This window comes from Myotis lucifugus, unplaced genomic scaffold, assembly GCF_000147115.1.
Source record: "Myotis lucifugus unplaced genomic scaffold, Myoluc2.0 scaffold_17, whole genome shotgun sequence".
Classification (NCBI taxonomy): Eukaryota; Metazoa; Chordata; class Mammalia; order Chiroptera; family Vespertilionidae; genus Myotis; species Myotis lucifugus.
In genome coordinates this window covers 9,972,417-9,992,544 of record NW_005871065.1, presented here as the reverse complement: position 1 = coordinate 9,992,544, position 20,128 = coordinate 9,972,417, and the positions used below count along the sequence as shown (strand labels likewise).

General features: G+C 43.3%; 1 protein-coding gene across 1 annotated transcript; it reads right to left on the bottom strand.

Annotated features, from left to right (window-relative positions):
* Nucleotides 1-10,896: 10,896 nt before the first annotated feature.
* LOC102441690 (tripartite motif-containing protein 60-like) lies at nucleotides 10,897-12,069 on the bottom strand. Its single transcript, XM_006085313.1, has one exon. The coding sequence runs from the start codon at nucleotides 12,067-12,069 to the stop codon at nucleotides 10,897-10,899; it is 1,173 nt and encodes a 390-aa protein (XP_006085375.1).
* Nucleotides 12,070-20,128: the final 8,059 nt, after the last annotated feature.

Below are 20,128 nucleotides of genomic sequence, written 5' to 3'. Positions count from 1 at the left end.
TCGGCTTTTCTGATGAGTTGGTATTTCTCTAGTGAACCTTTTTATGACACTCTGTTGGGAGAGGACTCAGAGCAGGAGAAGCAGGAATTAATGCACATGTAAAGCAGGAGGTGGCCAATAGGGTTGGAAAGTAGAATCAGCTGTGACAAGAAGTAGAGCAGGGACCTGGTTTGGAGACTGAGAGCAGTGGTGTGAAGGTGGGGACACGCAGAGGAGTAAAGCCCTCCCTCCCTTTCTTTCTTCATTTCGGTTCTTTAGGAGATGGAGTGTCATTTCTGTTTGGATAATTTCTCACTGTTGTACGTTAGATCATGTAGGAGGACTCACTGAGGCAGTTTGGGGTGAAATAAATTTATTACGGATCAACAGCTATGAAAGAAAGCAGAAGGAGGCAGTTCAGGTAGAGAAAGAAAGTGAGCTATGGTGCAGCCCCACATAGCCCTGCCTACCCACCAGGGAGTCTGAAGCAAACATTGCCCCAGATGCCTTGCCCGGTCTGTCTGTGACGCTGTGTTTCTCTGCAGCTGAGCCAGGCCCTAACACAGCGAGCTGGATGCTGTCTGCTCACCACACTCCCTGAAGCTGGACTGTGTGCCGTCCCTGAAGGAGAACCAGGCATTTCATTTTGGGGCTGACACAGGCCACTCATATTCATTTTCTCATGTATGTATAAGGAGCAAAATTCCCCCAGATCTCTCTTGGTGAGGGGAAACTGAAAGAGGTATGTGAGTGGGACAGGTGACGCCCCTGCTGCTGCAGCTGGTCTTGGAGCACACTTGATATCCATCGCCTCCCTCCTCCATTCCCCATCCTAGGTGCTCCTTACTCCCAGGGGCCACCTCTGCTGGCCTCAGTCACGCACTCGTTATATGACCCAGACCCTCGTCCCTGGGTGACCCAGGTCTTTCTCAGTTTGGGAGTGCTCTTCTGTCCATTTGGAGTCACAACCAGGCAAGAGACAGTGGAACATCTCTGTTGTTCCAACTTGGCTCCCTCCAGGCCCACGGTCAGCTACTGTTGCCAGGAAACAGCATATATTTCCCAAAGCTGACAAAGTTCCCCTTTTCTGCCATTGAGGATAATGTGAGGTGAGGTTGGAATATCTGGAACATTCAAGGACAAGACAAGGCCCCTGGACCGATCAGCAGCAGAAACCTCTGTTCCTGTACAGTTCTGCTTTGAGAACTACAGCAGACATGGATAAAGGGTGCTCCTTGGAAGGACCTGGCTTCTCCCCAGTCAGATTTAGTTTGGGATTTACCTGATGCTCATGGTGTGGCGATGACATAGGCCGATAAAATCTCCTGCAGTTTCAGTGAGCAGTCTCTGTCTCAGTTTACATCACTCCACGCCCCCAATGAGCTACAGAGTTGGAGGAATGTTTGGGCTACATGGTGAGTGCTTTCAGTAGCCTTGGAAACCACCTTCCATTCCTGCCTCAGGACATGCCATAATTTATTCCACATGAAGTATAGATAGTTGATGTCACCTCAGGAAAGAAGCTGGTGTAGGGATGAAAAAAAATGTAGCCAGACTTTACCATGTTTGAGTGCAGCTGTCAGTGGGGGCCACAGAAAAGGCTGACCAGGGTGGACCGGATGCTGTTGGCATAGAAAGTAACCGAGAATGCTGGGGAGAAATGATGCCATTCAGGGTTCCATTTCATTTTAAAAAGTCATAAGGTACAGGATGAGGAACATGCCTCAGTTTTCTCAGGAATGGAAGGAAAGTGAAGGAAAGAAGAGAAAACAAAAGTAAACTGATACTGACTTTGGTTGGGGCAAAGAGTAATTAGGGACTTGGTTTTAGAAGATCTTTAGAAACATATACACCCTTTGATTCTGTCACTATAGGAATCTATTTGAAGGAAATAATAAGTGATGCTCATAGAAAGTCATTAAGCTATTCATGGAATAGATATTCTAATCGATTGAAAAAGTCCACACAATTAATAGCAATTAATATGTCAGTCAAGAGACATTTATAAGCTAGCATACTACACAGCCACTGGAAATTTGTTGAGGAATTCTTAAAGATCTAAGGCAACTTTTCATGATATTCTAAGTACAAAAATAAGAATAAAAACACAGATTATAATGTTAATTATGTGAATTGATATATGCCTATATACATATATTTGTAGACAAACAAGTCCAGATTTTACATTGTATTTAAATTTTGGATATGCTATGATCATAATTTACTTTTACTTATGCAACCTCCGTTAGGAAGGAAGAAACCTTACAAATAATTTTTTATAACTCTAAGAACATCTATACATTCTATTCTTTTATTTGGGTCAGTTGAAACAAGGGCAATAGTGTCAAAGTTGAATTAGCTTCCACATGTTTGATAAGTAACTTTAAGTTTTGATAACTCCCATGCAATACATAAAATTTTTCACAAAAAGTAGAGCAGCTGTTACAGTCCTAAGACCAAAAGTTGTATAATAGTTAACCATTTTGATGAGTATCAGCTCACAGCAGTATTTTTTGGAAGTTATCAATTTCATGGTGAAAATAAACACGACTTCAAAGAGTGTTCACCTGATGTGTCTCATCTGACAATGTTTAGTGTCTTCAAAGTTTGTGACTGCTTACGTTCTCCAGAGTCTCTACTCTCTAAAACAGGCCACGAAGGCTAGCTCAGTGTGTGCTTTGGTTCGTTAGAAAAGAAACTGAGGTATATTAAACATTTTAAGAGTTTATTTGAAAAAAAATCAATTGGAATCAGGACAGCACCCAACCAGAAGGAGCGCTCTGCCAATAGAAGCTCCTGGAAAGACTTAAATAGAGATGGCAAGCAAAGAAAGGAAAATATTGATTGGCTATAATGGCAAGCCTAGTTGGTTGTTTGTGATTGGTGGGCCTTAGCTTTTGATTTTTTAAGCATGAAGCATTTACAGGCTTATGTTTGGGTTTGTTTACATAGGCTGCCAAGGCATTAGAACCACCATAGTGTAATGGCTTCCTTGTTTAATTAACTCAACAAGTTTTAATGCTGATTTTTTAAAATGATGACTTACTAAGGCTGAGTAAGAGTATTGGCACTCACGCTTCCTTCTTTATATACACTTTCCTACCAATTTATCTTGCAGAGCATATTCTGGATCAGTGGCTTCTCTTGATCTCCATGCCCACCCCACTCGCCTTGCCTGGCTCCCTCTCCAATTGATCTGAGAGTCACAGTGTCTGGGCATGTCACTCCCCTCTTAGACTGTCCTGTGCACCCTGATCCACTGGGGTCCAGTCCCAAAACTGACCTGGCTGCATATTGGCCTCCTTTCCCAACCCAGCCCCCAGAGCACCTCTCCTGGTGACAACTGCTCTATTAGCCTTGCCTCGGTACTAGGTTTCTCAAAACCAGCTGATTCCTCGCCTTCCCGATCCCTGTCTAATTAGTATTCTCCCATTATTCTTGTTCCCAGCAATTTCTATGTTCCTTCAGTAACTTGATGACAACTTATAATTATGTTTCTGTTGTGGGTTTTTGCTTGTCTTTCACCAAAACTGTGAGCTCCTTGAAAATAGAGAATGTCTGACTCTCTGCCCTTGACCCAGGCCCAGGTAAACTATAGATGCACAAGTTGTGTGTGAACAATTTACACAGGGAGTGAAATAATGTGCAGGGAAAAGACATATTAAGAAATAGATGATCATGTTCAAAAGCATTTATCGCTTTTAGGTTAGATCATGGATGTAATGAGAATTAGTTACTTAGTTACTTTTGTAATCAGAGAAAAGCTTTTAGGAAAGGAAAGGAGAGGGAGAGAGAGAGAGAGAGAGAGAGAGAGAGAGAGAGAGAAAGAAAGAGAAAAGACTTCTAGTCAAGATGGCGGCATAACTAATACTCTCACAACCACATCAAAATTACAACTAAACTACAGAACAACCATCATTCAGAACTGCCTGAAACATGGCTGAATGGTAGTCCCAAAAATAAGCATATAAAGAGGAAGCCACATTGAGACTGGTAAGAGGGGTGGAGATGTGGGATGAATCACTAAGCAAATAATTTCTAATCACTGGGTGAACACCTGAAACAATATTGTATGTCAACTGTAATTAAAAAATAAACTATGATTTTTACAAAAAGAAAGTTTAGAGAAGGAGAATGTAGCAATATTCTCTAAAGCAGTTGAGTAAAAAAAGGAAAAAATATTTATTGGACTTAGCAAGTTTGAAGTCGCTATCCTTGGCCAAAGCAGTTTTAATGAAGTGGATAAGGAGAAATCAGACTGCAATGGGTTGGAAGGTAAATGGGGTCCAAGGAATGAGAGAGAGCACTAAATGTTATCATTTCAAAACTGGACCTAAGGAAAAGAAGAGGGCTATAGATTCTGGGTATGTGGAGTAAAAAGATTTAATCAGTCATGTGATATTATTCAGAACCAGGAAGACCCAGGGTGATCTCTTCTAACCCAGAGTTTCAAGGACAACCCAGTGGAAAGGGTCATTTCCACTTCCCAGTGATCAAGACTTAAATGCCAGTTTTCCTTGAAACCCGTGTCAAGGACAGAACTCCAGAAGAATAACTCAGCTATTCAGCAAACATCCAGACAGAGCATAATGGACCCAAGGAAGTCACCAGAGCATTAGATAAATTGTCTCTGGGAAAAATGACCCATTCTCACATCTGTATGGCATTTTATTCAGTTGTATACTGGTTTAATAACTTCACCTAGTAAATCATCTGTTCAGCTTCAAGTTTTGGTAAGCAGATAAAAATGTTGAATTCTTTAAAAAAAAAAAAAAATAAAATAAAATAAAGGAAAGCCATCTCAGGAAAGAAGGAGAGGAGAGGGGATTGCAGGGCCCAGCTCCTTGCAGACCCTCAGATTCTGGTGGGGGTGGGGCCCCGATGTGAAGATGAGGCTGCTGAGCTGCTTCAGGGCCCCCACAGGCCCTGGGACTCCGTGAAGAATAGTCGCGTTCAGCTGTTGACTGGCAGAGAGGTTGAGCAATGGAAAAGGATGGACACTTTGGGACTAAATCAGCCTCTTTTTTGAATAGTCACGACATAGGGAATGAGTTGCTTTCTTCCTTCTACAGGCAGGAGGCCCGGCAGCCATGAGATGGGTTAGTGAGATGCATCCAAAAGAGGACGATAATTTACATTGCGCTTCCTGGAGCAGAGCACCTTTTGGAGCTAAAATTTTCCATCAATAAAATGGTGTTCAGATTGTCTAACTGATAGCGTTGTTATGAAGAGGAAATCAGATGATGAATTTGAGGAAAGGGCATATTATGGGTCTTTACACATAGTTGGCGCTCAATTACTTACTTCAATAACTGTTGAGTGTGTTTCCCTCCACGTCCTGCGTGGTTCAGGGTTCAGGGTCTGGAAGAGGAGCTGCACACAAATGAAAGAGAAATAACATGAGACAATTTGGAAATATTGGGGGATCAGGCGGGCAAGTCCAACTCAAGAAGGAGGACTTCCACTGGTGCTCAGGCCGCACCAACGTTTTATTGATCTGGGATACACCCATAGCATAGCCCTTAGGCAGGCAAGTTCTAGTAACACACAGACTAGTCCACCCACAGGCAATTTCCAGTAATAAGCAGACTATCTTATCAATAAGGATTTACATGATTAAAGGTGGAGAGGTTGCTTCAGTTACCATTATCTAGATTAACTGGATGGTGCACAGCTCCGACCTTTGCTAGGGCTTCAAAGGTCACCAGCTTTTGGGGGTCTCTACTCTTCTCTGCTAGTGAAGATGATAGGTGGTCTCCGACAAATAACCAGGAACAAGTTTTGGGATCATCTCCCTATGAGAGGCTTGCCCTCCACAACTCTCATACACAATTCAGTTTAGAATCAGATTTCAGAGCTATTATCTTGAAGCACTCACTGGTTTGTCATTATCAATCCTATACTTCCTCATGACCCAAATTTTCAAGCTGGGTGGTTGTTTTCCTAGTTACCTGCCAATGTCTGCTTTTCGAATACCACTCAGCCATTACCGTTGCTACGTTAATTTAGGTGAATAAAACACAGATGGATTCTTTGAAAAATTTCCATGAATGCAAACAGGTTTCCGGAGTTGAATATCATGGCCTTGTTTCGGTCACTGATTGTGGGAGGATGTCGTGAAATGTCATTTCCACTAGCTGGTTTGTTTTTTTCTAGAACCCGGACAATAAGTGAAGCCTCTGCTCTTCCTTTCGGGAAGAAGACAATGGAAATGACAGTGTACGCTTGCTTGCTTGCCTTTATGTGCACATCTGGACAAATTGAAAGCAGACTGAAAGCTACCCTTTCTTGCACTTTTCTAAGGTGTGTTGAAGGTAAACATCATTTTAATTATCAAGCCAATTTCACAATAGAGGAAGGAAACTGCAGCAGCCCAGAAGGAGAACTGGCGCAAGCGCATGGTGTGGCTGCGTCGTGCCCCTGCTCCCTCCGGATTTGCACATGAAAGACAGAGGACAGAGGTGGGGTAGTGACTGCAGGCTCTTGGCTGAATCCTTTGATTCTGGCTTGAGATTCTGAACGCTCTTACAGCCCCTTGTTTATCAGTTCCACAAATAAGCAAATAACTCATCAAGACACATTATTTATGGCAGTAAATGACAGATAATTTCAGGCCAACCAGTAAGCACATTCTATTTTAGTAGTATTTCTAACATAAGCATCAACTAGAGCCCATGCCACCCATGCTTGGCAGTGTGGAGTGTTTATGGAGCACCTTTAGTAGCTTTATAGTCGTTTCATCTGCTCTCTTCTATGCACTTGGATGCCCAGGCCAGCAGTGAGGAGGGTTGGAGGTATGGGTGGGGTGGGTGCATCCAACCCAGTTCTGCAGGCACTGCTGTAATCAAGAGATTAGGTAAAGCTGGGGGGTATGGAGGAGAGGGCTGTGGGAGACAGATCACAAAAGTGAGGGGATGTAGTCTAAATGGATCTTTAAAATAAAGGCCAAGGAGACATCTAGAAAATTCACAGCTTTTGAAGACAAGAGACGGAGGTCAGGAAGGAGAGACAGAACACCTGGGGTCAGGCATTGCCTGTGGGGTTGGCTATGGGCTCCCCACAGGGAGGTGGTGAGTGGGATAGCTGTGCTCAAAACGCCAGGATGGGAGCCAGGGGTCCCTCCCCAGTCACAGCAGCTGGAAGGCAAAAAATTATACATGCTTAGGACCAGGGCCTTTTTGTCCAGCCAAGTGGGGCTCACCAGAAATGCTCTACTTGCTTTGTGTGGTGGTCTTCTTACCCAGGGGTCACTCAGGAGCATTCTTGGGCATCAATGAAGCATTGTAATATCCAGTGACTGGTGGCCCTGCAGGTGGCTAGCATTTGCATTTGTACCGACACCACTGTATCAACCCCAATGATGCTGCAAGATTAAACTGTTCCCCCACCCTCACCCACACAGTCACACATTTTATTCTTTGCCAAAGAGGTGCATTAAAAGCCTGGGCAGTACAGGCAGTGGGTCTGGGCATACATCCGGGCTCTGCCACTTACTAGCTCTGTGACCTTGGGCAAGTGACTCAACCTCTCTGTGCTGCTACTTTTGCTTCTGTAAAATGGTGATAGTGAGAATACCAACCTCAGGGCATTTATAAGAAATACATACAGGAGAAACCAAGATGGCGGCATAGGTAAACACCGGAAACTGCTGCCTCCCACAACAAATTCAAAAATACACCTAAAAGACAAAACGGACATCATCCAGAACCACAGAAAGGCTGGCTGAGAGGAAGTTCTACAACTAGAAGGAAAGAGAAAGGCGCACTGAGACTCAGAGGAGATGCAGAAGTGCAGAGGTACGGAGGTGCACGTGGCAAGGGCTGGTGACTGAGGACGCGGCTGTCTTTCTGAATCGGGAGGGAGTCACAAGCCCCCGACTGCTCTGAACTCCAGTTCCGGGAAGTCTCTGGGGACCCAGATTTATACAGGGAGAAACTGGACTGCCTGGCAGCGGGCAGAACTCGGAACTCAAGGGCGGCTCTCTCTCAAAGCTGCTTGCAGTGATTACCGGGACACTGAGACGTGGGGCCCCTTAGGGCAGGGCTGAGGATCAGCCATAGCTGCTTGCTCCGCCCAGTTGATTCCTTGAGACCCCGCCCCACCCAAGCTGCAGTAGAGGCTTTTGCATATGAATGCCCTGGTCCTTTGCAATCTGAAAATTACCTAACAAACTGCAGCTGGCCCAGACAGACCCAGAACTTCCAAGAGAAGGCCCAAGGCCCCACAGCAGCTTGCATTGCTTCACAGCTGGGCCTCATTTGGGCACCTCCTAACCCCAAACAAGGAAGGGGATGTGCAGATCTCTTCATAGCTCCTGCTGGGTAGCCTCAGGTAGAGTCTAAATTAGCACCTCCTTAGATCCAAGAGCCAGTGTACCCAGTGGTCGGAGTGTTGATCCTGTGAGACCCGCCCCACCCAAGCCCTGCAGGGAGGCTTTTGCTGGGTAGCCACAGGCAAAGGCTAGATTAGCACCTCCCTAGAGATCCAGGAGCCAGGAAGCCCAGAGGTCAGAGTGGGACCATCCAGTTTGCAGCTCCCTGGAGACATAAAGGACACACTCAGGGGGCAGACTCAGTGAGCACCAAAGCCCCATTGAAGCAAGTCTTGCCCCAGAGGGGTGTCTCCAGCACAGAAGTTCTCCCACTGCAGACACAGCTGATTCTCACAGCCAATTGGCTTGAAGGTCAATTCCTCCCAGTGATAACTACAACAATCAAGGCTTAACTACAACAAGACTGTGCACAAAGACCACATGGGGTGCACCAAGATTATTGCTGCCTCCCACAACAAATTCAACCTCCTCAGGTAATTGGGGAGGCTGAACCCCTGGGCCCTAGAGGACACTCAGCACAGAAAACCACTTTTTCAACACAGGGAAGCATAAAAAATGCCGAGACAAAGAAACAGGACACAAACGAAAGAAATGGAGGAAAGCAAACTGCTGGATATAGAATTCAAAACCACACTTTTAAGGTCTTTAAAGAACTGTCTAGAAGCCACTGATAAATATAGTGAGATCCTCAAGAAATCTAGTGAGACCCTCGATGTTGTGATAAAGAATCAACTAGAAATTAAGCATACACTGACTGAAATAAAGAATATTATTCAGACACCCAACAGCAGACGAGAGGAGTGCAAGAATCAAGTCAAAGATTTGAAATACGAAGAAGCAAAAAACACCCAACCGGAAAAGCAAAATGAAAAAAGAATAAAAAAATATGAAGATAGTGTAAGGAGCCTCTGGGACAGCTTCAAGCGTACCAACATCCGAATTATAGGGGTGCCAGAAGAAGAGAGAGAGCAAGATATTGAAAACCTATTTGAAGAAATAATGACAGAAAACTTCCCCTACCTGGTGAAAGAAATAGACTTACAAGTCCAGGAAGCGCAGAGAACCCCAAACAAAAGGAATCCAAAGAAGACCACACCAAGACACATCATAATTAAAATGCCAAGAGCAAAAGACAAAGAGAGTATCCTAAAAGCAGCAATAGAAAGAAAGTCAGTTACCTACAAGGGAGTACCCATACGATTGTCAGCTGATTTCTCAACAGAAACTTTGCAGGCCAGAAGGGAGTGGCAAGAAATATTCAAAGTGATGAATACCAAGAACCTACAACCAAGATTACTTTATCCAGCAAAGCTATCATTCAGAATTGAAGGTCAGATAAAGAGCTTCACAGAAAAGGAAAAGCTAAAGGAGTTCATCACCAGCAAACCAGTATTATATGAAATGCTGAAAGGTATCCTTTAAGAAGAGGAAGAAGAAGAAAAAGGTAAAGATACAAATTATGAACAGCAAATACACATCTATCAACAAGTGAATCTGAAAATCAAGTGAATAAATAATCTGATGAACAGAATGAACTGATGATTATAATAGAATCTGGGACATAGAAAGGGAATGGACTGACTATTCTTGGGGGGGGAAAGGGGTGTGGGGGATGGGGGAAGAGATTGGACAATAATCGTGCACCTATGGATGAGGACAGTGGGTGGGGAGTGAGGGCAGAGGGAGGGGTGGGAACTGGGTGGAGGGGAGTTATAGTGGGAAAAAAGAGGAACCAATGTAATAATCTGAACAATAAAGATTTAATTAAAAAAAATAAAAAGTTAACATTCTTTAAAAAAAACAAAATAAAATAATTGTAAACTCAAAAAAAAAGAAAAAAAAGAAATACATACAATAATATTTTTTTTTCTGGATTCAATTTATTTATTTATTTATTTAATTTTTAAAAAAATATATTTTATTGATTTTTTACAGAGAGGAAGGGAGAGAGATAGAGAGTTAAAAACATCGATGAGAGAGAAACATCGATCAGTTGCCTCCTGCACATCCCCCAAAGGGGATGAGCCCGCAACCCAGGTACATGCCCTTGACCGGAAACGAACCTGGGACCTTTTAGTCCGCAGGCCGGCGCTCTATCCACTGAGCCAAACCGGCTTCGGCTATTTATTTTTTAAAAGTATATTTTATTGATTTTTTACAGAGAGGAAGGGAGAGAGATAGAGAGCTAGAAACATCGATGAGAGAGAAACATCGATCAGCTGCCTCCTGCACATCTCCCACTGGGAATGTGCCCGCAACCCAGGTACATGCCCTTGACCGGAATCGAACCTGGGACCTTTCAGTCCGCAGGCCGACGCTCTATCCACTGAGCCAAACCGGTTTCGGCTCTGGATTCAATTTAATTAATTAATTAATTCTTTTGTACTTGGGCCTTTTACTACAAGCACTCTCTATTAACACAGGAAAAGAGTAGCCCGCAACCCAGGTACATGCCCTTGACCGGAATCGAACCTGGGACCTTTTAGTCCGCAAGCCAGCGCTCTATCCACTGAGCCGGTTTCGGCTCTGGATTCAATTTACGCATCAATTCTATTAACGCATCAAACAGATTACAAGGTGGTTCATCATTCATCTTTGACTATACCCATTACAAGTGATTTTGAAGAAGGTCCTAGGCAGAAATAGGGCATAAGTTTTACTGTAAACCTTTCCCTGAAAGTATACAAATGTGATCTATTTCTCAAATTATAAAATGAAACTTCTCCCAACTCATAGTCCAGAAAAATGCCTATCCGTTCCCAGTTGCCTGAGTCCCGTTTGTCAGATGTATTTGTCCAGAACTGAAGCTGCCAGCAGCCATTTCTTGGGGATGGTCTCATAGGAGTATTCTTGGGGAAAGATTCTTTACACACGCCAAAGGACCATGCCCCTGTGCCTCTTACTTCTACCTGCCAAAAATGCCTGCCAGCATCAAATCCCTTAGAACTCAGGACAGCTGGGTAAAAAGTGCGTACATGAAGATTTTGAAGACCAAATGATGTCCTCTGGGTCACACTTTTTCTATCTCTTGAGATACTGAGACTTTGATGGGCTGTTTCAGGATCCAGTGTCAAATCTACCTGAAATGTGTGGATCATTTTATGCAGGCCGAAATAATGTGGGGGGAGAGAGCAACTCTCCTCCTTTAATTCATATGAAAAGATGGCGAGGGTCTCTAGGTTATACCTGTTGTGGATACTTTCATTAACAGTGAGTAAATCCACGTCTGTCTGCAAACACTTATTGATAATATCACCAAGCTGACTGTTTAATATGGAGCTGTGGTTTGATATTTGGTTTTTCTCTTCCATTAATTTTTCTTCAACATTTGTTGTTTCAGTTAGCAAACTGCTAAGCACTGCATTCTGTTCCTTTTCCAAAAAATTTTTAAGTTGTTTAACTTCAGAGTGCAATTCATCCTTTTGATGTTCGATCCTCTGTCTCAATTCAAAACATTTTGATATTTGCATTTCTGACCAATTTTCAGTATCTTTAATCTGCTCAGTAAAGGAGTCAATATAGCTCTTGAGCTTCCTCCTGTGAGTAGCTGCAGCTTCTTCAATGGGCATCAGGGGGTGATCCCTGTGATCAGAGGAGACACTGCACTGGGCACACAGTAGCTCCAGGTCCTTCCCACAGAACAGGGCCAGACTCTCATGGTGCTTCTTACACCGGGGTTCCTCTTGCTTTTTCCTCTTTCCCCCCATGCCGGTAATCTGCTGAACAATCTCGGTCATGTGACACAATTGGGTGTTCATCTTCAAGCTCCTGTCAGGGCAGTGGTGGAGGCAGGCAGGACAGGGAAAGGTGCCCTGTAGACCTTCCCAGCGCTGGTGGATGCAGGAGGAACAGAAGTTGTGCCCACACTCAGTGGTCACTGGGTCTCTCAGGTAATCCAGGCAGATGAGACAGCTGGTCATTGTGCAGGGAGGTTATCTGTCCCAAGACAGTCTCATCAGTCCGTGTGATCCTCCAGGAATGAGGAAAAGTGGGAAGCTGAGGTCTGCTCAGGCCTCCCTCCCTGTGGAAGCCTGTCTCCTACCCGTTAAATGTTTAGTAATGTGAGCCTGGCCTATATATACCACTAGGAGGATTAATCTCTTTAAGACCTCACCCACCAAAGGCTCTTCCTTCCAGGTGGGACTTGTGGGAAAGGGTGGTACTAGGATAATCTTTTTTTTTTTTTTAATTCAATCTTTATTGTTCAGATTATTACAGTTGTTCCTCTTTTTCCCCCCCATAGCTCCCCTCCACCCGGTTCCCACCCCACCCTCTGCCCTTACCACTCCCCCGCCTCACTGTCCTCATCCATAGGTGTACGATTTTTGTCCAGTCTCTTCCCGAATCCCCACACCCTTCCCCACCCCTCCGAGAATAGTCAGTCCACTCCCTTTCTATGCCCCAGATTCTATTATAATCATCAGATTATTTATCCACTTGATTATACAATAATATTTATAGCTGTGTAAGTGTTAAATAAGCCCCACCCATCAATGGCTGATGATCCTGCCAGTTTTTGGATTTTTTGAAGTATCCATCATCAATAACAGCTGACACCTCCAGCACGCATGACCAGTAAGAGTCCCAGGTTGAAGATCGGAGTTCAACCGGAGAGAAAGCTGTGTTCTTTTTCATAGAGTCCCAAATCCAGGGCTGCATTTCCAGCAGCCATTTTATTCTGTCCCTGCTTCCAAGCCCGGCTGCCTCTAACCCATTTCGAAGCGGTAATTTGTCTCCACAATCTTGGGGAATGATCCTCGGCTTCCTCCCGCTATAATTTATTCTAATCACATTGGCTTGTTTGGGTTCTCTGCTGCTAAGCAACACTTACTGAACTCTTTCTCTTTGCTCTATTTTGTTCTTTTTTCTATCCAGCGCAGTACAAGAAGCTCCTTTTGAACCAAGCATGGCACAGTTCACAAAAGCAGGTAACAAAAGAGAACGAGAGAACGTGGTGGGGAGTGAGAGGGTCCCAGCCCCACACTTTGGGAAACCCTAAACATAATCCAATAAATGTGCCAGAGGCACTTCCCACACCCCCACCTAGCAGGACATACTAAACACACAGGAGGACTTAATACCGTGAGGTCTTCAGTTGGCTGCCCATTGGCAACAGCTATCCAGGCGGCATGCAGCTGAGAGGAGGGGCAGGAAGGCAGTTCTGTTTCGGTGAGAGGAGGCTTGGCAGGTGCTCAGACATGCAAGCTCAGCCCATTGCCAGCTGCACTGTCCCGATGGCGAAGCTGAGCCCAGCCTTAGCCTCTCGCCCCGTCTTCTCTGCGTTTCTCCTCTCCTGTCCCTGGCCTTGTGTGAGCAGGAGGGATGGGACAGGGCAGGCACCTGGCTCTGGAATTTGTGTGGTAGAATGTGGTGTAAAGGTTATTTCATGAGTTTGTAGGAAAGCTTTGAGACCAGGGACTGATATGGCCTCAACTCAAACGCTGCAAGGCAGTCATTTTACTTCTGGTTCTGTCCAAACTCTGAGCCAGCCACTGGAGGAGGCTATACTCACTGTGCAGCTCTCCAACCAGCAGGTGAGCTGAGTGCCGCCCCTCCTTCCAGAGCACTAATGGGGCTGCTTTCCTCAGGGAAAGACACCGCTGTGAGGTCATAGTTGTTCTAATATTTATTTTCACTTAGAAGGTCAGCACCAGGAGCCACCTAAGGGCACTCACTCACAATGTTTTGGTAACTGGTCAGATGGGTTTGCATCTTCCCCAGGACTAACCTTGTTTCCGGAGCATCACCTGACCTATCTCACTTGTCTGTAAAACAAGAAGACAGGAAAGTTCCGGGCCTGGGCAGCCAAGCAGAAGGCACTAGCGCAGTGGTTCTCAACCTTGGCTGCACGTTAGAATCACCTGGGAAACTTTTTAAAATCCTGAGTTCTGGGCCTCATCATTAGTAACAAAGAAACAGAATTTCCAGAAGATGAGGCCCAGAAATCAGGATTTTAGAAAGATTTCCAGGTGATTCTAATGTGCAGCCAAGGTTGAGAACCACTGCAGTAGCATTTTCTGCCTTTCTAATGATGTAGCAAACAGTGCTGGGAACCAACACAGCACCTTCCCCTGCATGGGGTCCGGCATCTCTCTGTCTTTGTTTTTTAATCATAAACATTTTTATTTATATTCATCAATATTTACCATATCAATAATTTAACAGTGGATGCTTTAATTCATTGAAAAATAACTAGAATGAACCTATATACATGGTGCCATGAATAACATTTTAATGAAAAGAATTGTATTTTCCAAAGTAAAAACAATAGTGAGAAGAGTGTCACTGTTTTACATTTTTACAAATGTCTTGAACGCTTTTCTGAATAGAAGGCAGCTGGATTCTCATATCAACTTCTGCATTTAGTCAGTTGCAATTTATTGTTTCAGTTGAAATATGCGAAGAAAATCCAGCTTCACACAGATAGGGAGTTGGAATAGGGAGAAATGTCTTAATGAACTTTTTTGAGAATTGTGGATTGTCGAGTTACACTCCCTCCACGTTCTGCGTGGAGTAGGGTTCGGTACCTGAAAGAGGAGCCACACAACAAATGAGAGAAAAAGACACGAAATAATTTTGCAATATTGGAGGACCAGGCGGGCAAGTCCCGAAGGACTTCCACCCATGCTCAGGCTGCTCCAATCTTTTATTGATCTGGAGTAGCCCTTAGGGTAAGGAAGTTTCAATGACACACAGATCAGCAGACAATTTCCAGGAGTAGACAAAAGTATCTGATTAACTCATCAATAGATTTCCGAGTGTAGGCAGAGTAACTGATTAGCTCATCAATAGATTTCCGAGTGAGCCGAAACTGGTTTGGCTCAGTGGATAGAGCGTCGGCCTGCGGACTTGGGGGTCCCAGGTTCGATTCCGTTCGGGGGCATGTGCCTGGGTTGCGGGCACATCCCCAGTGGATGTACAGGGGGCAGCTGATCGATGTTTCTCTCTCATCGATGTTTCTGACTCTCTGTCTCTCTCCCTTCCTCTCTGTAGAGGATCAATAAAAATATGTTTAAAAAAAATAGATTTCCGAGTGTAGGCAGAGTATCTGATTAACAATAATCAACAAGGATCTACATAAGTATCTAAGGAATTAAGGGAACTAAGGTGGGGATGCTTCAACTATTATTACCTAAATTAACTGAGTGGTTCCTATTAACTGGGTGGTGCACAGCCCTGACCTTTGCTAGGACTTTCAAGCCCTGACCTTTACTAGGACTTTCAATGGCTACTAGCTTTTGGGGGGGTCTCTGTCTAAACTCAGCTAGTGAAGACAATGAATGGACTCAGGCAGTGGATATTTTTCGATACTACACCAAAACTAGTAAGAGGTCATTTCTTAAAGATTAGTTACAATGTGGAATCCGAAATACTTCAATGACAGATACCTCTCCCAAGAAGACCTACAAACAGCCAACAGATATATGAAAAGATTTTCAACCTCACTAGCAATTAGGGGAATGCAAATCAAACCTACAATGAGATACCACCTTACACCTGTAAGAATGGCTATTATCAATAAGACAAGTAAATAAGTGTTGGAGAGGTTGTGGAGAAAAGGGAACCCTCATTCACTGTTGGTGAGAATGTGGACTGGTACAGCCACTATGGAAAACAGCCTGGAGATTCCTCAAAAATTAAGAATAGAGCTACCATATGACTCAGCAATTCCTCTCCTGGGTATGTATCTGAAAAACTAAAAAACATGTATTCGCAAAGATATATGCACCCCTATGTTCACTGCAGAACTATTCACAGTGGCCAAGACATGGAAACAACCAAAGTGTCCTTTGATAGAGGATTGAATAAATAAGATGTGGTACACATTCACAATGGAATACTACTCAGCCATAAGAAAAGATGAAATGCTGCCATTTGTGACAACATGGATGGACCTTGAGACTATTCTGCTAGGTGAATAAGTCAGGCAGAAAAAGCTAAGAACAGATAGGTGTCTGTCATATGATGTCACTCATGTGTGGGATATAAAACTGAAACTTGTGGACACAAACAGCAGTGTGGTGGTTTCCAGAGGGAAGGGGCTAGGGGTATAGAGGGCCTAATATATGGTGATGAAAGATGGTTTGACTTTAGGTGGGGACACACAATGCAATATACAGATCTTGTAATATAGAAATCTACACCTAAACCTATATGATCCTATTAATCAATGTCATTAATCAATGACAAGAAATTTAATAAAATAAACACACAAAAACCTTTAAAAAATAGAGGAATTGTAGGTTTAGAAACCTCAAAATGCACTCACAAAATTAACCTGAAAGGTGATATCCAGCTCTAAGGTTTTTTCAGTGTCTAAGTGTTAAAGGAATCATGTCAAAGCTAACCCTCTTATACAAGAAACCTGTGTAGAGTGAAGACCTCTTTTCATCACTGGTAGCTTACAGCTGATAGTGAGAGCTCTCAGCAAGTGAGTAGGAGCCAAGGTTTAATCATTATCTGTGCTGTGCCTGATCAATGCATAGGTCTGAGCAGGGCAGGAGGTGGCTAATGGAAGTCACCTAGATGCTCCTGAGACACCATGTGGTCCCTCTTCCTCTGTCTCAACTCTTGACTGCCACATTGAGCAAGAGGGTATTGATTTGGAGAAACAGGACTCAGTGATATGAGGGAGCTCAATTTGGAGGATTTTATTTTATCTTCAGAAGTAGTAGTAAATCTTTTTTTTAACGGAGTTGTCTATCGGGGTTACTGATAATTATCAAATGAAACTTTTAAAAACATAGGTCGAAATAACCCTTTGCATCAATATTTCTACTCTCCCCCTCAGTCCCCTGTCCTGTTATCCTAAGCAAGAACTTGGACCAAGGGGTCCGGACCATATTTGCCTTAAACAGGTCAGACATGGAGCCAGAGACTAGGAGAGTAGACTCAGAGACAATGTGGAAAAATTGTGTTTGTCTTCTTACATTTCAAATCTGAGATCACTCATCCTACAATACCTTGTCATGTCCTCACTTCAAAGGCCTTTTTAAATGAGGCTTTATCACTTTTCTCAAAGCCATATGGAGTGTTTCAAGAGATTACACAATGACAATGCAATGAATATTTACTTAGGTGTTCATGTTGCCTCTGAAAATGCAAAGTTTTTGTTTTTAATTGTTTCATTTTTCTCCTTTGTTTTTTATAATTATTCTTGGTGCTTTCACACATATAGCCTCTCAATTTTAAAGAATATTGGGTGAACTGCCCATTACTTAAATTATCCTCTCCAAGGCAAAGCCCTGTGTCTGAGTTTTTCTGGGTTGGGGTTGGGGAGGTAAAGTAATTCAATTTCTTTTTTTGCATATAGTTTCTTGACATGTTAATAAAACAATCCTGAATGATGAATAACACTCTTTTCAAGTTATAATGTATATATGTCATAGCTGTAGTCATTAGTGCCAAGTGAAAATGAGGGCTAAATGGAGATTTTAGCCATAATTCCATTGTTGAGTTCCTCAGGGGTATACATTATACTTTAATAAAGCAATAACTTGGGAGAATTTCACGATTTCAATACATTTTGGTGTAGTATTATTGCTTTAGAGAAAATTTAATTCTAAAGATCTTATTTCCCATTCACACATCTGAAAATATGTTTAGAATTATTACTTTTATTCTCAAATTTGGTTATCAACTTTTAATTATTAACCCTTATTAGCCATATTACTAAAACCATGTGCTTTATACATACCTCGGTGCCTCTGTCCTTGAATTCTCTGGCCCTTAGGAGTCAACTTCCCCTTTACTATCTAAGCAAAATAATTGGTCCCTGATCTTACATGAAGTTTGGTCCCTTCCTAAAGAGTGTCTTTGAATGTCCCGGGTTGTGGTTACGGTTTTTCCTGGTTGTTACTTGTTCTTTCTTCAAGTGACTTCCAGTTGTTTGCCTTCCAGTTCTGGCCATGCATGATGCCACTATATCTGTGACTCTCTTCATTTAACCTCTGTCCCAAATACTGAACCAGTCCCATTCCCTTAGTCCACAAAACAGAGCGAGTGAGCACAGGTTGGTGTGGAGACTGGGAGGTACCACAACAGAATTGTAACCCAGAACAAGAGACAGTTTATACCTCTCTAGCCTCATGATTACTGCCTGCACCCTTAGAATCCTCCCCTTCTGATGCTTTTTCCCCTCGAATGCCTCCTCAGGGGTAGTAAGGATGGGCGGTGTGCCTTCTACTCATGTCTTTTCTCCCCACAAAACACCAGAACCCTTAACTCCCTGTTTATGGGTCTGTCCGTGGAAATCCTAAATCTCTTACCTCATAATCATCCTTATAGTTAGTCTATGGTAACTTAAAATTTTTTTTAACCCTAATAAAATGAACATTGTCACAAGTGTCTGCAGTTGGACTACTTTACCAAGGTTCAAGACCAGCTTATACTGTATGAGCAAAATTGCTCATAAAAATGGTTCCTCCTAGGACAAAATGAAGTCGAGAAAGAGAGAGAGAGAGAGAGAGAAAGAGAGAGAGAGAGAGAGAGAGAGAGAGAGAGAGAGAGAGATTGAAAAGAGAGTATTATTATTTTTGTGGGGATTGGCAGGTTCAAAATCCACAGTCTAGCTAGAGATTCAGGTAAGAGCTGAACTTACAGTCTTGAGTCCAAAGGCTAGAAACTTTGGCAAAATTTCTATATGCTGTCTCAAGACAGATATTCATCTGTCTCTTCCTTGGAGACCTTATTCTTTTCTCTTAAGACCTTCAATGATTGTATGAGGTGAACTTACATTATGGAGGGTAACTTCTTTTCTCATAAAATACCTTCAGAGCAACGACTAGATTGGTGTTTGACCAAACAAATGGGCACTGTAGCCTAGCCAAATTGACATATAAAGTTAACCATCAACATGATCTAGACTTCCTCTATCACAAGCATTTGGGCTAGTTTTTGGCTCAGGATATGGTGTCCAAAAAAAATCAGGGGTCACAGGGATTTCTTCCTAGTAAGGGCAGCAGCATGGGAAGTGTCCATATCCAAGGATAGTAGTGTGTGGTTGGTGGAGGGGGAGGGGGTTCCAGTAGAGAGGCTCAGGGGCCAGGTGTTGGGGATGGCAGCTGGGAAGGCAGTGGCAGTGGGGAGGTATTCACAGGGACAGTTTGTGGCAAAATTCTGGTCTATTTCCTTGGGTGTGTAAACTTACACACCCACGGGTTCTCCAGCCCCCGAGAGATACTTCGAGCAACTCAATATCATTTACTAAATTTCTCTGAATTCGTCAAATTTTATTTCTATAATTTCCAATTGATTCAGGACGTCATAAGAAATTGAGCCTGAAAATTGTTTGTGATATTTTGAACTTGCTTCTACGGATGTCCGGTGAATTGGATAAGAGAGTCATTTTATTGTGGGGTGGGGAGAACTCAGATAGAGATAGAAATGTGAGCTGATGGGAATGCAACTGAGGGAGCCATGTAGCGGGGATGAATGAGGTCATGGGAAGATAGCCCAGGCCACTGGGAGTGATTTATGATAGAAATGTAAAGGCAGAAGTCTGATCTCCAATTAGCCTAACATCCTAAACATATATTTATTGTTGAAAGTATTATAGATGACCCCCTTTTTCCCCATTGACCCTCCCATCCCCCGGCCCCTCCCAGCCTTCACCACACTTTGTCTGTGTCCATGGGCTATCCATATATGCATATACGTTCCCCAGTTAATCTCTCCCCACCTACCCCCGGTGCACCTTCCTTCTGAGACTCGTCAGTCTGTTCCGTGCTTCTGTGTCTTTGGATCTATAGATCCAGAAGCATGGAACAAACTCTTGCCATCCTCTTGATTCAGGACAGACTACTTTCTGCATTAGAG

Bases quoted from the DNA above. Each gene is read 5' to 3' on its own strand.
- LOC102441690 (XM_006085313.1), bottom strand. From the start codon at position 12,069: ATGAACACCCAATTGTGTCACATGACCGAGATTGTTCAGCAGATTACC.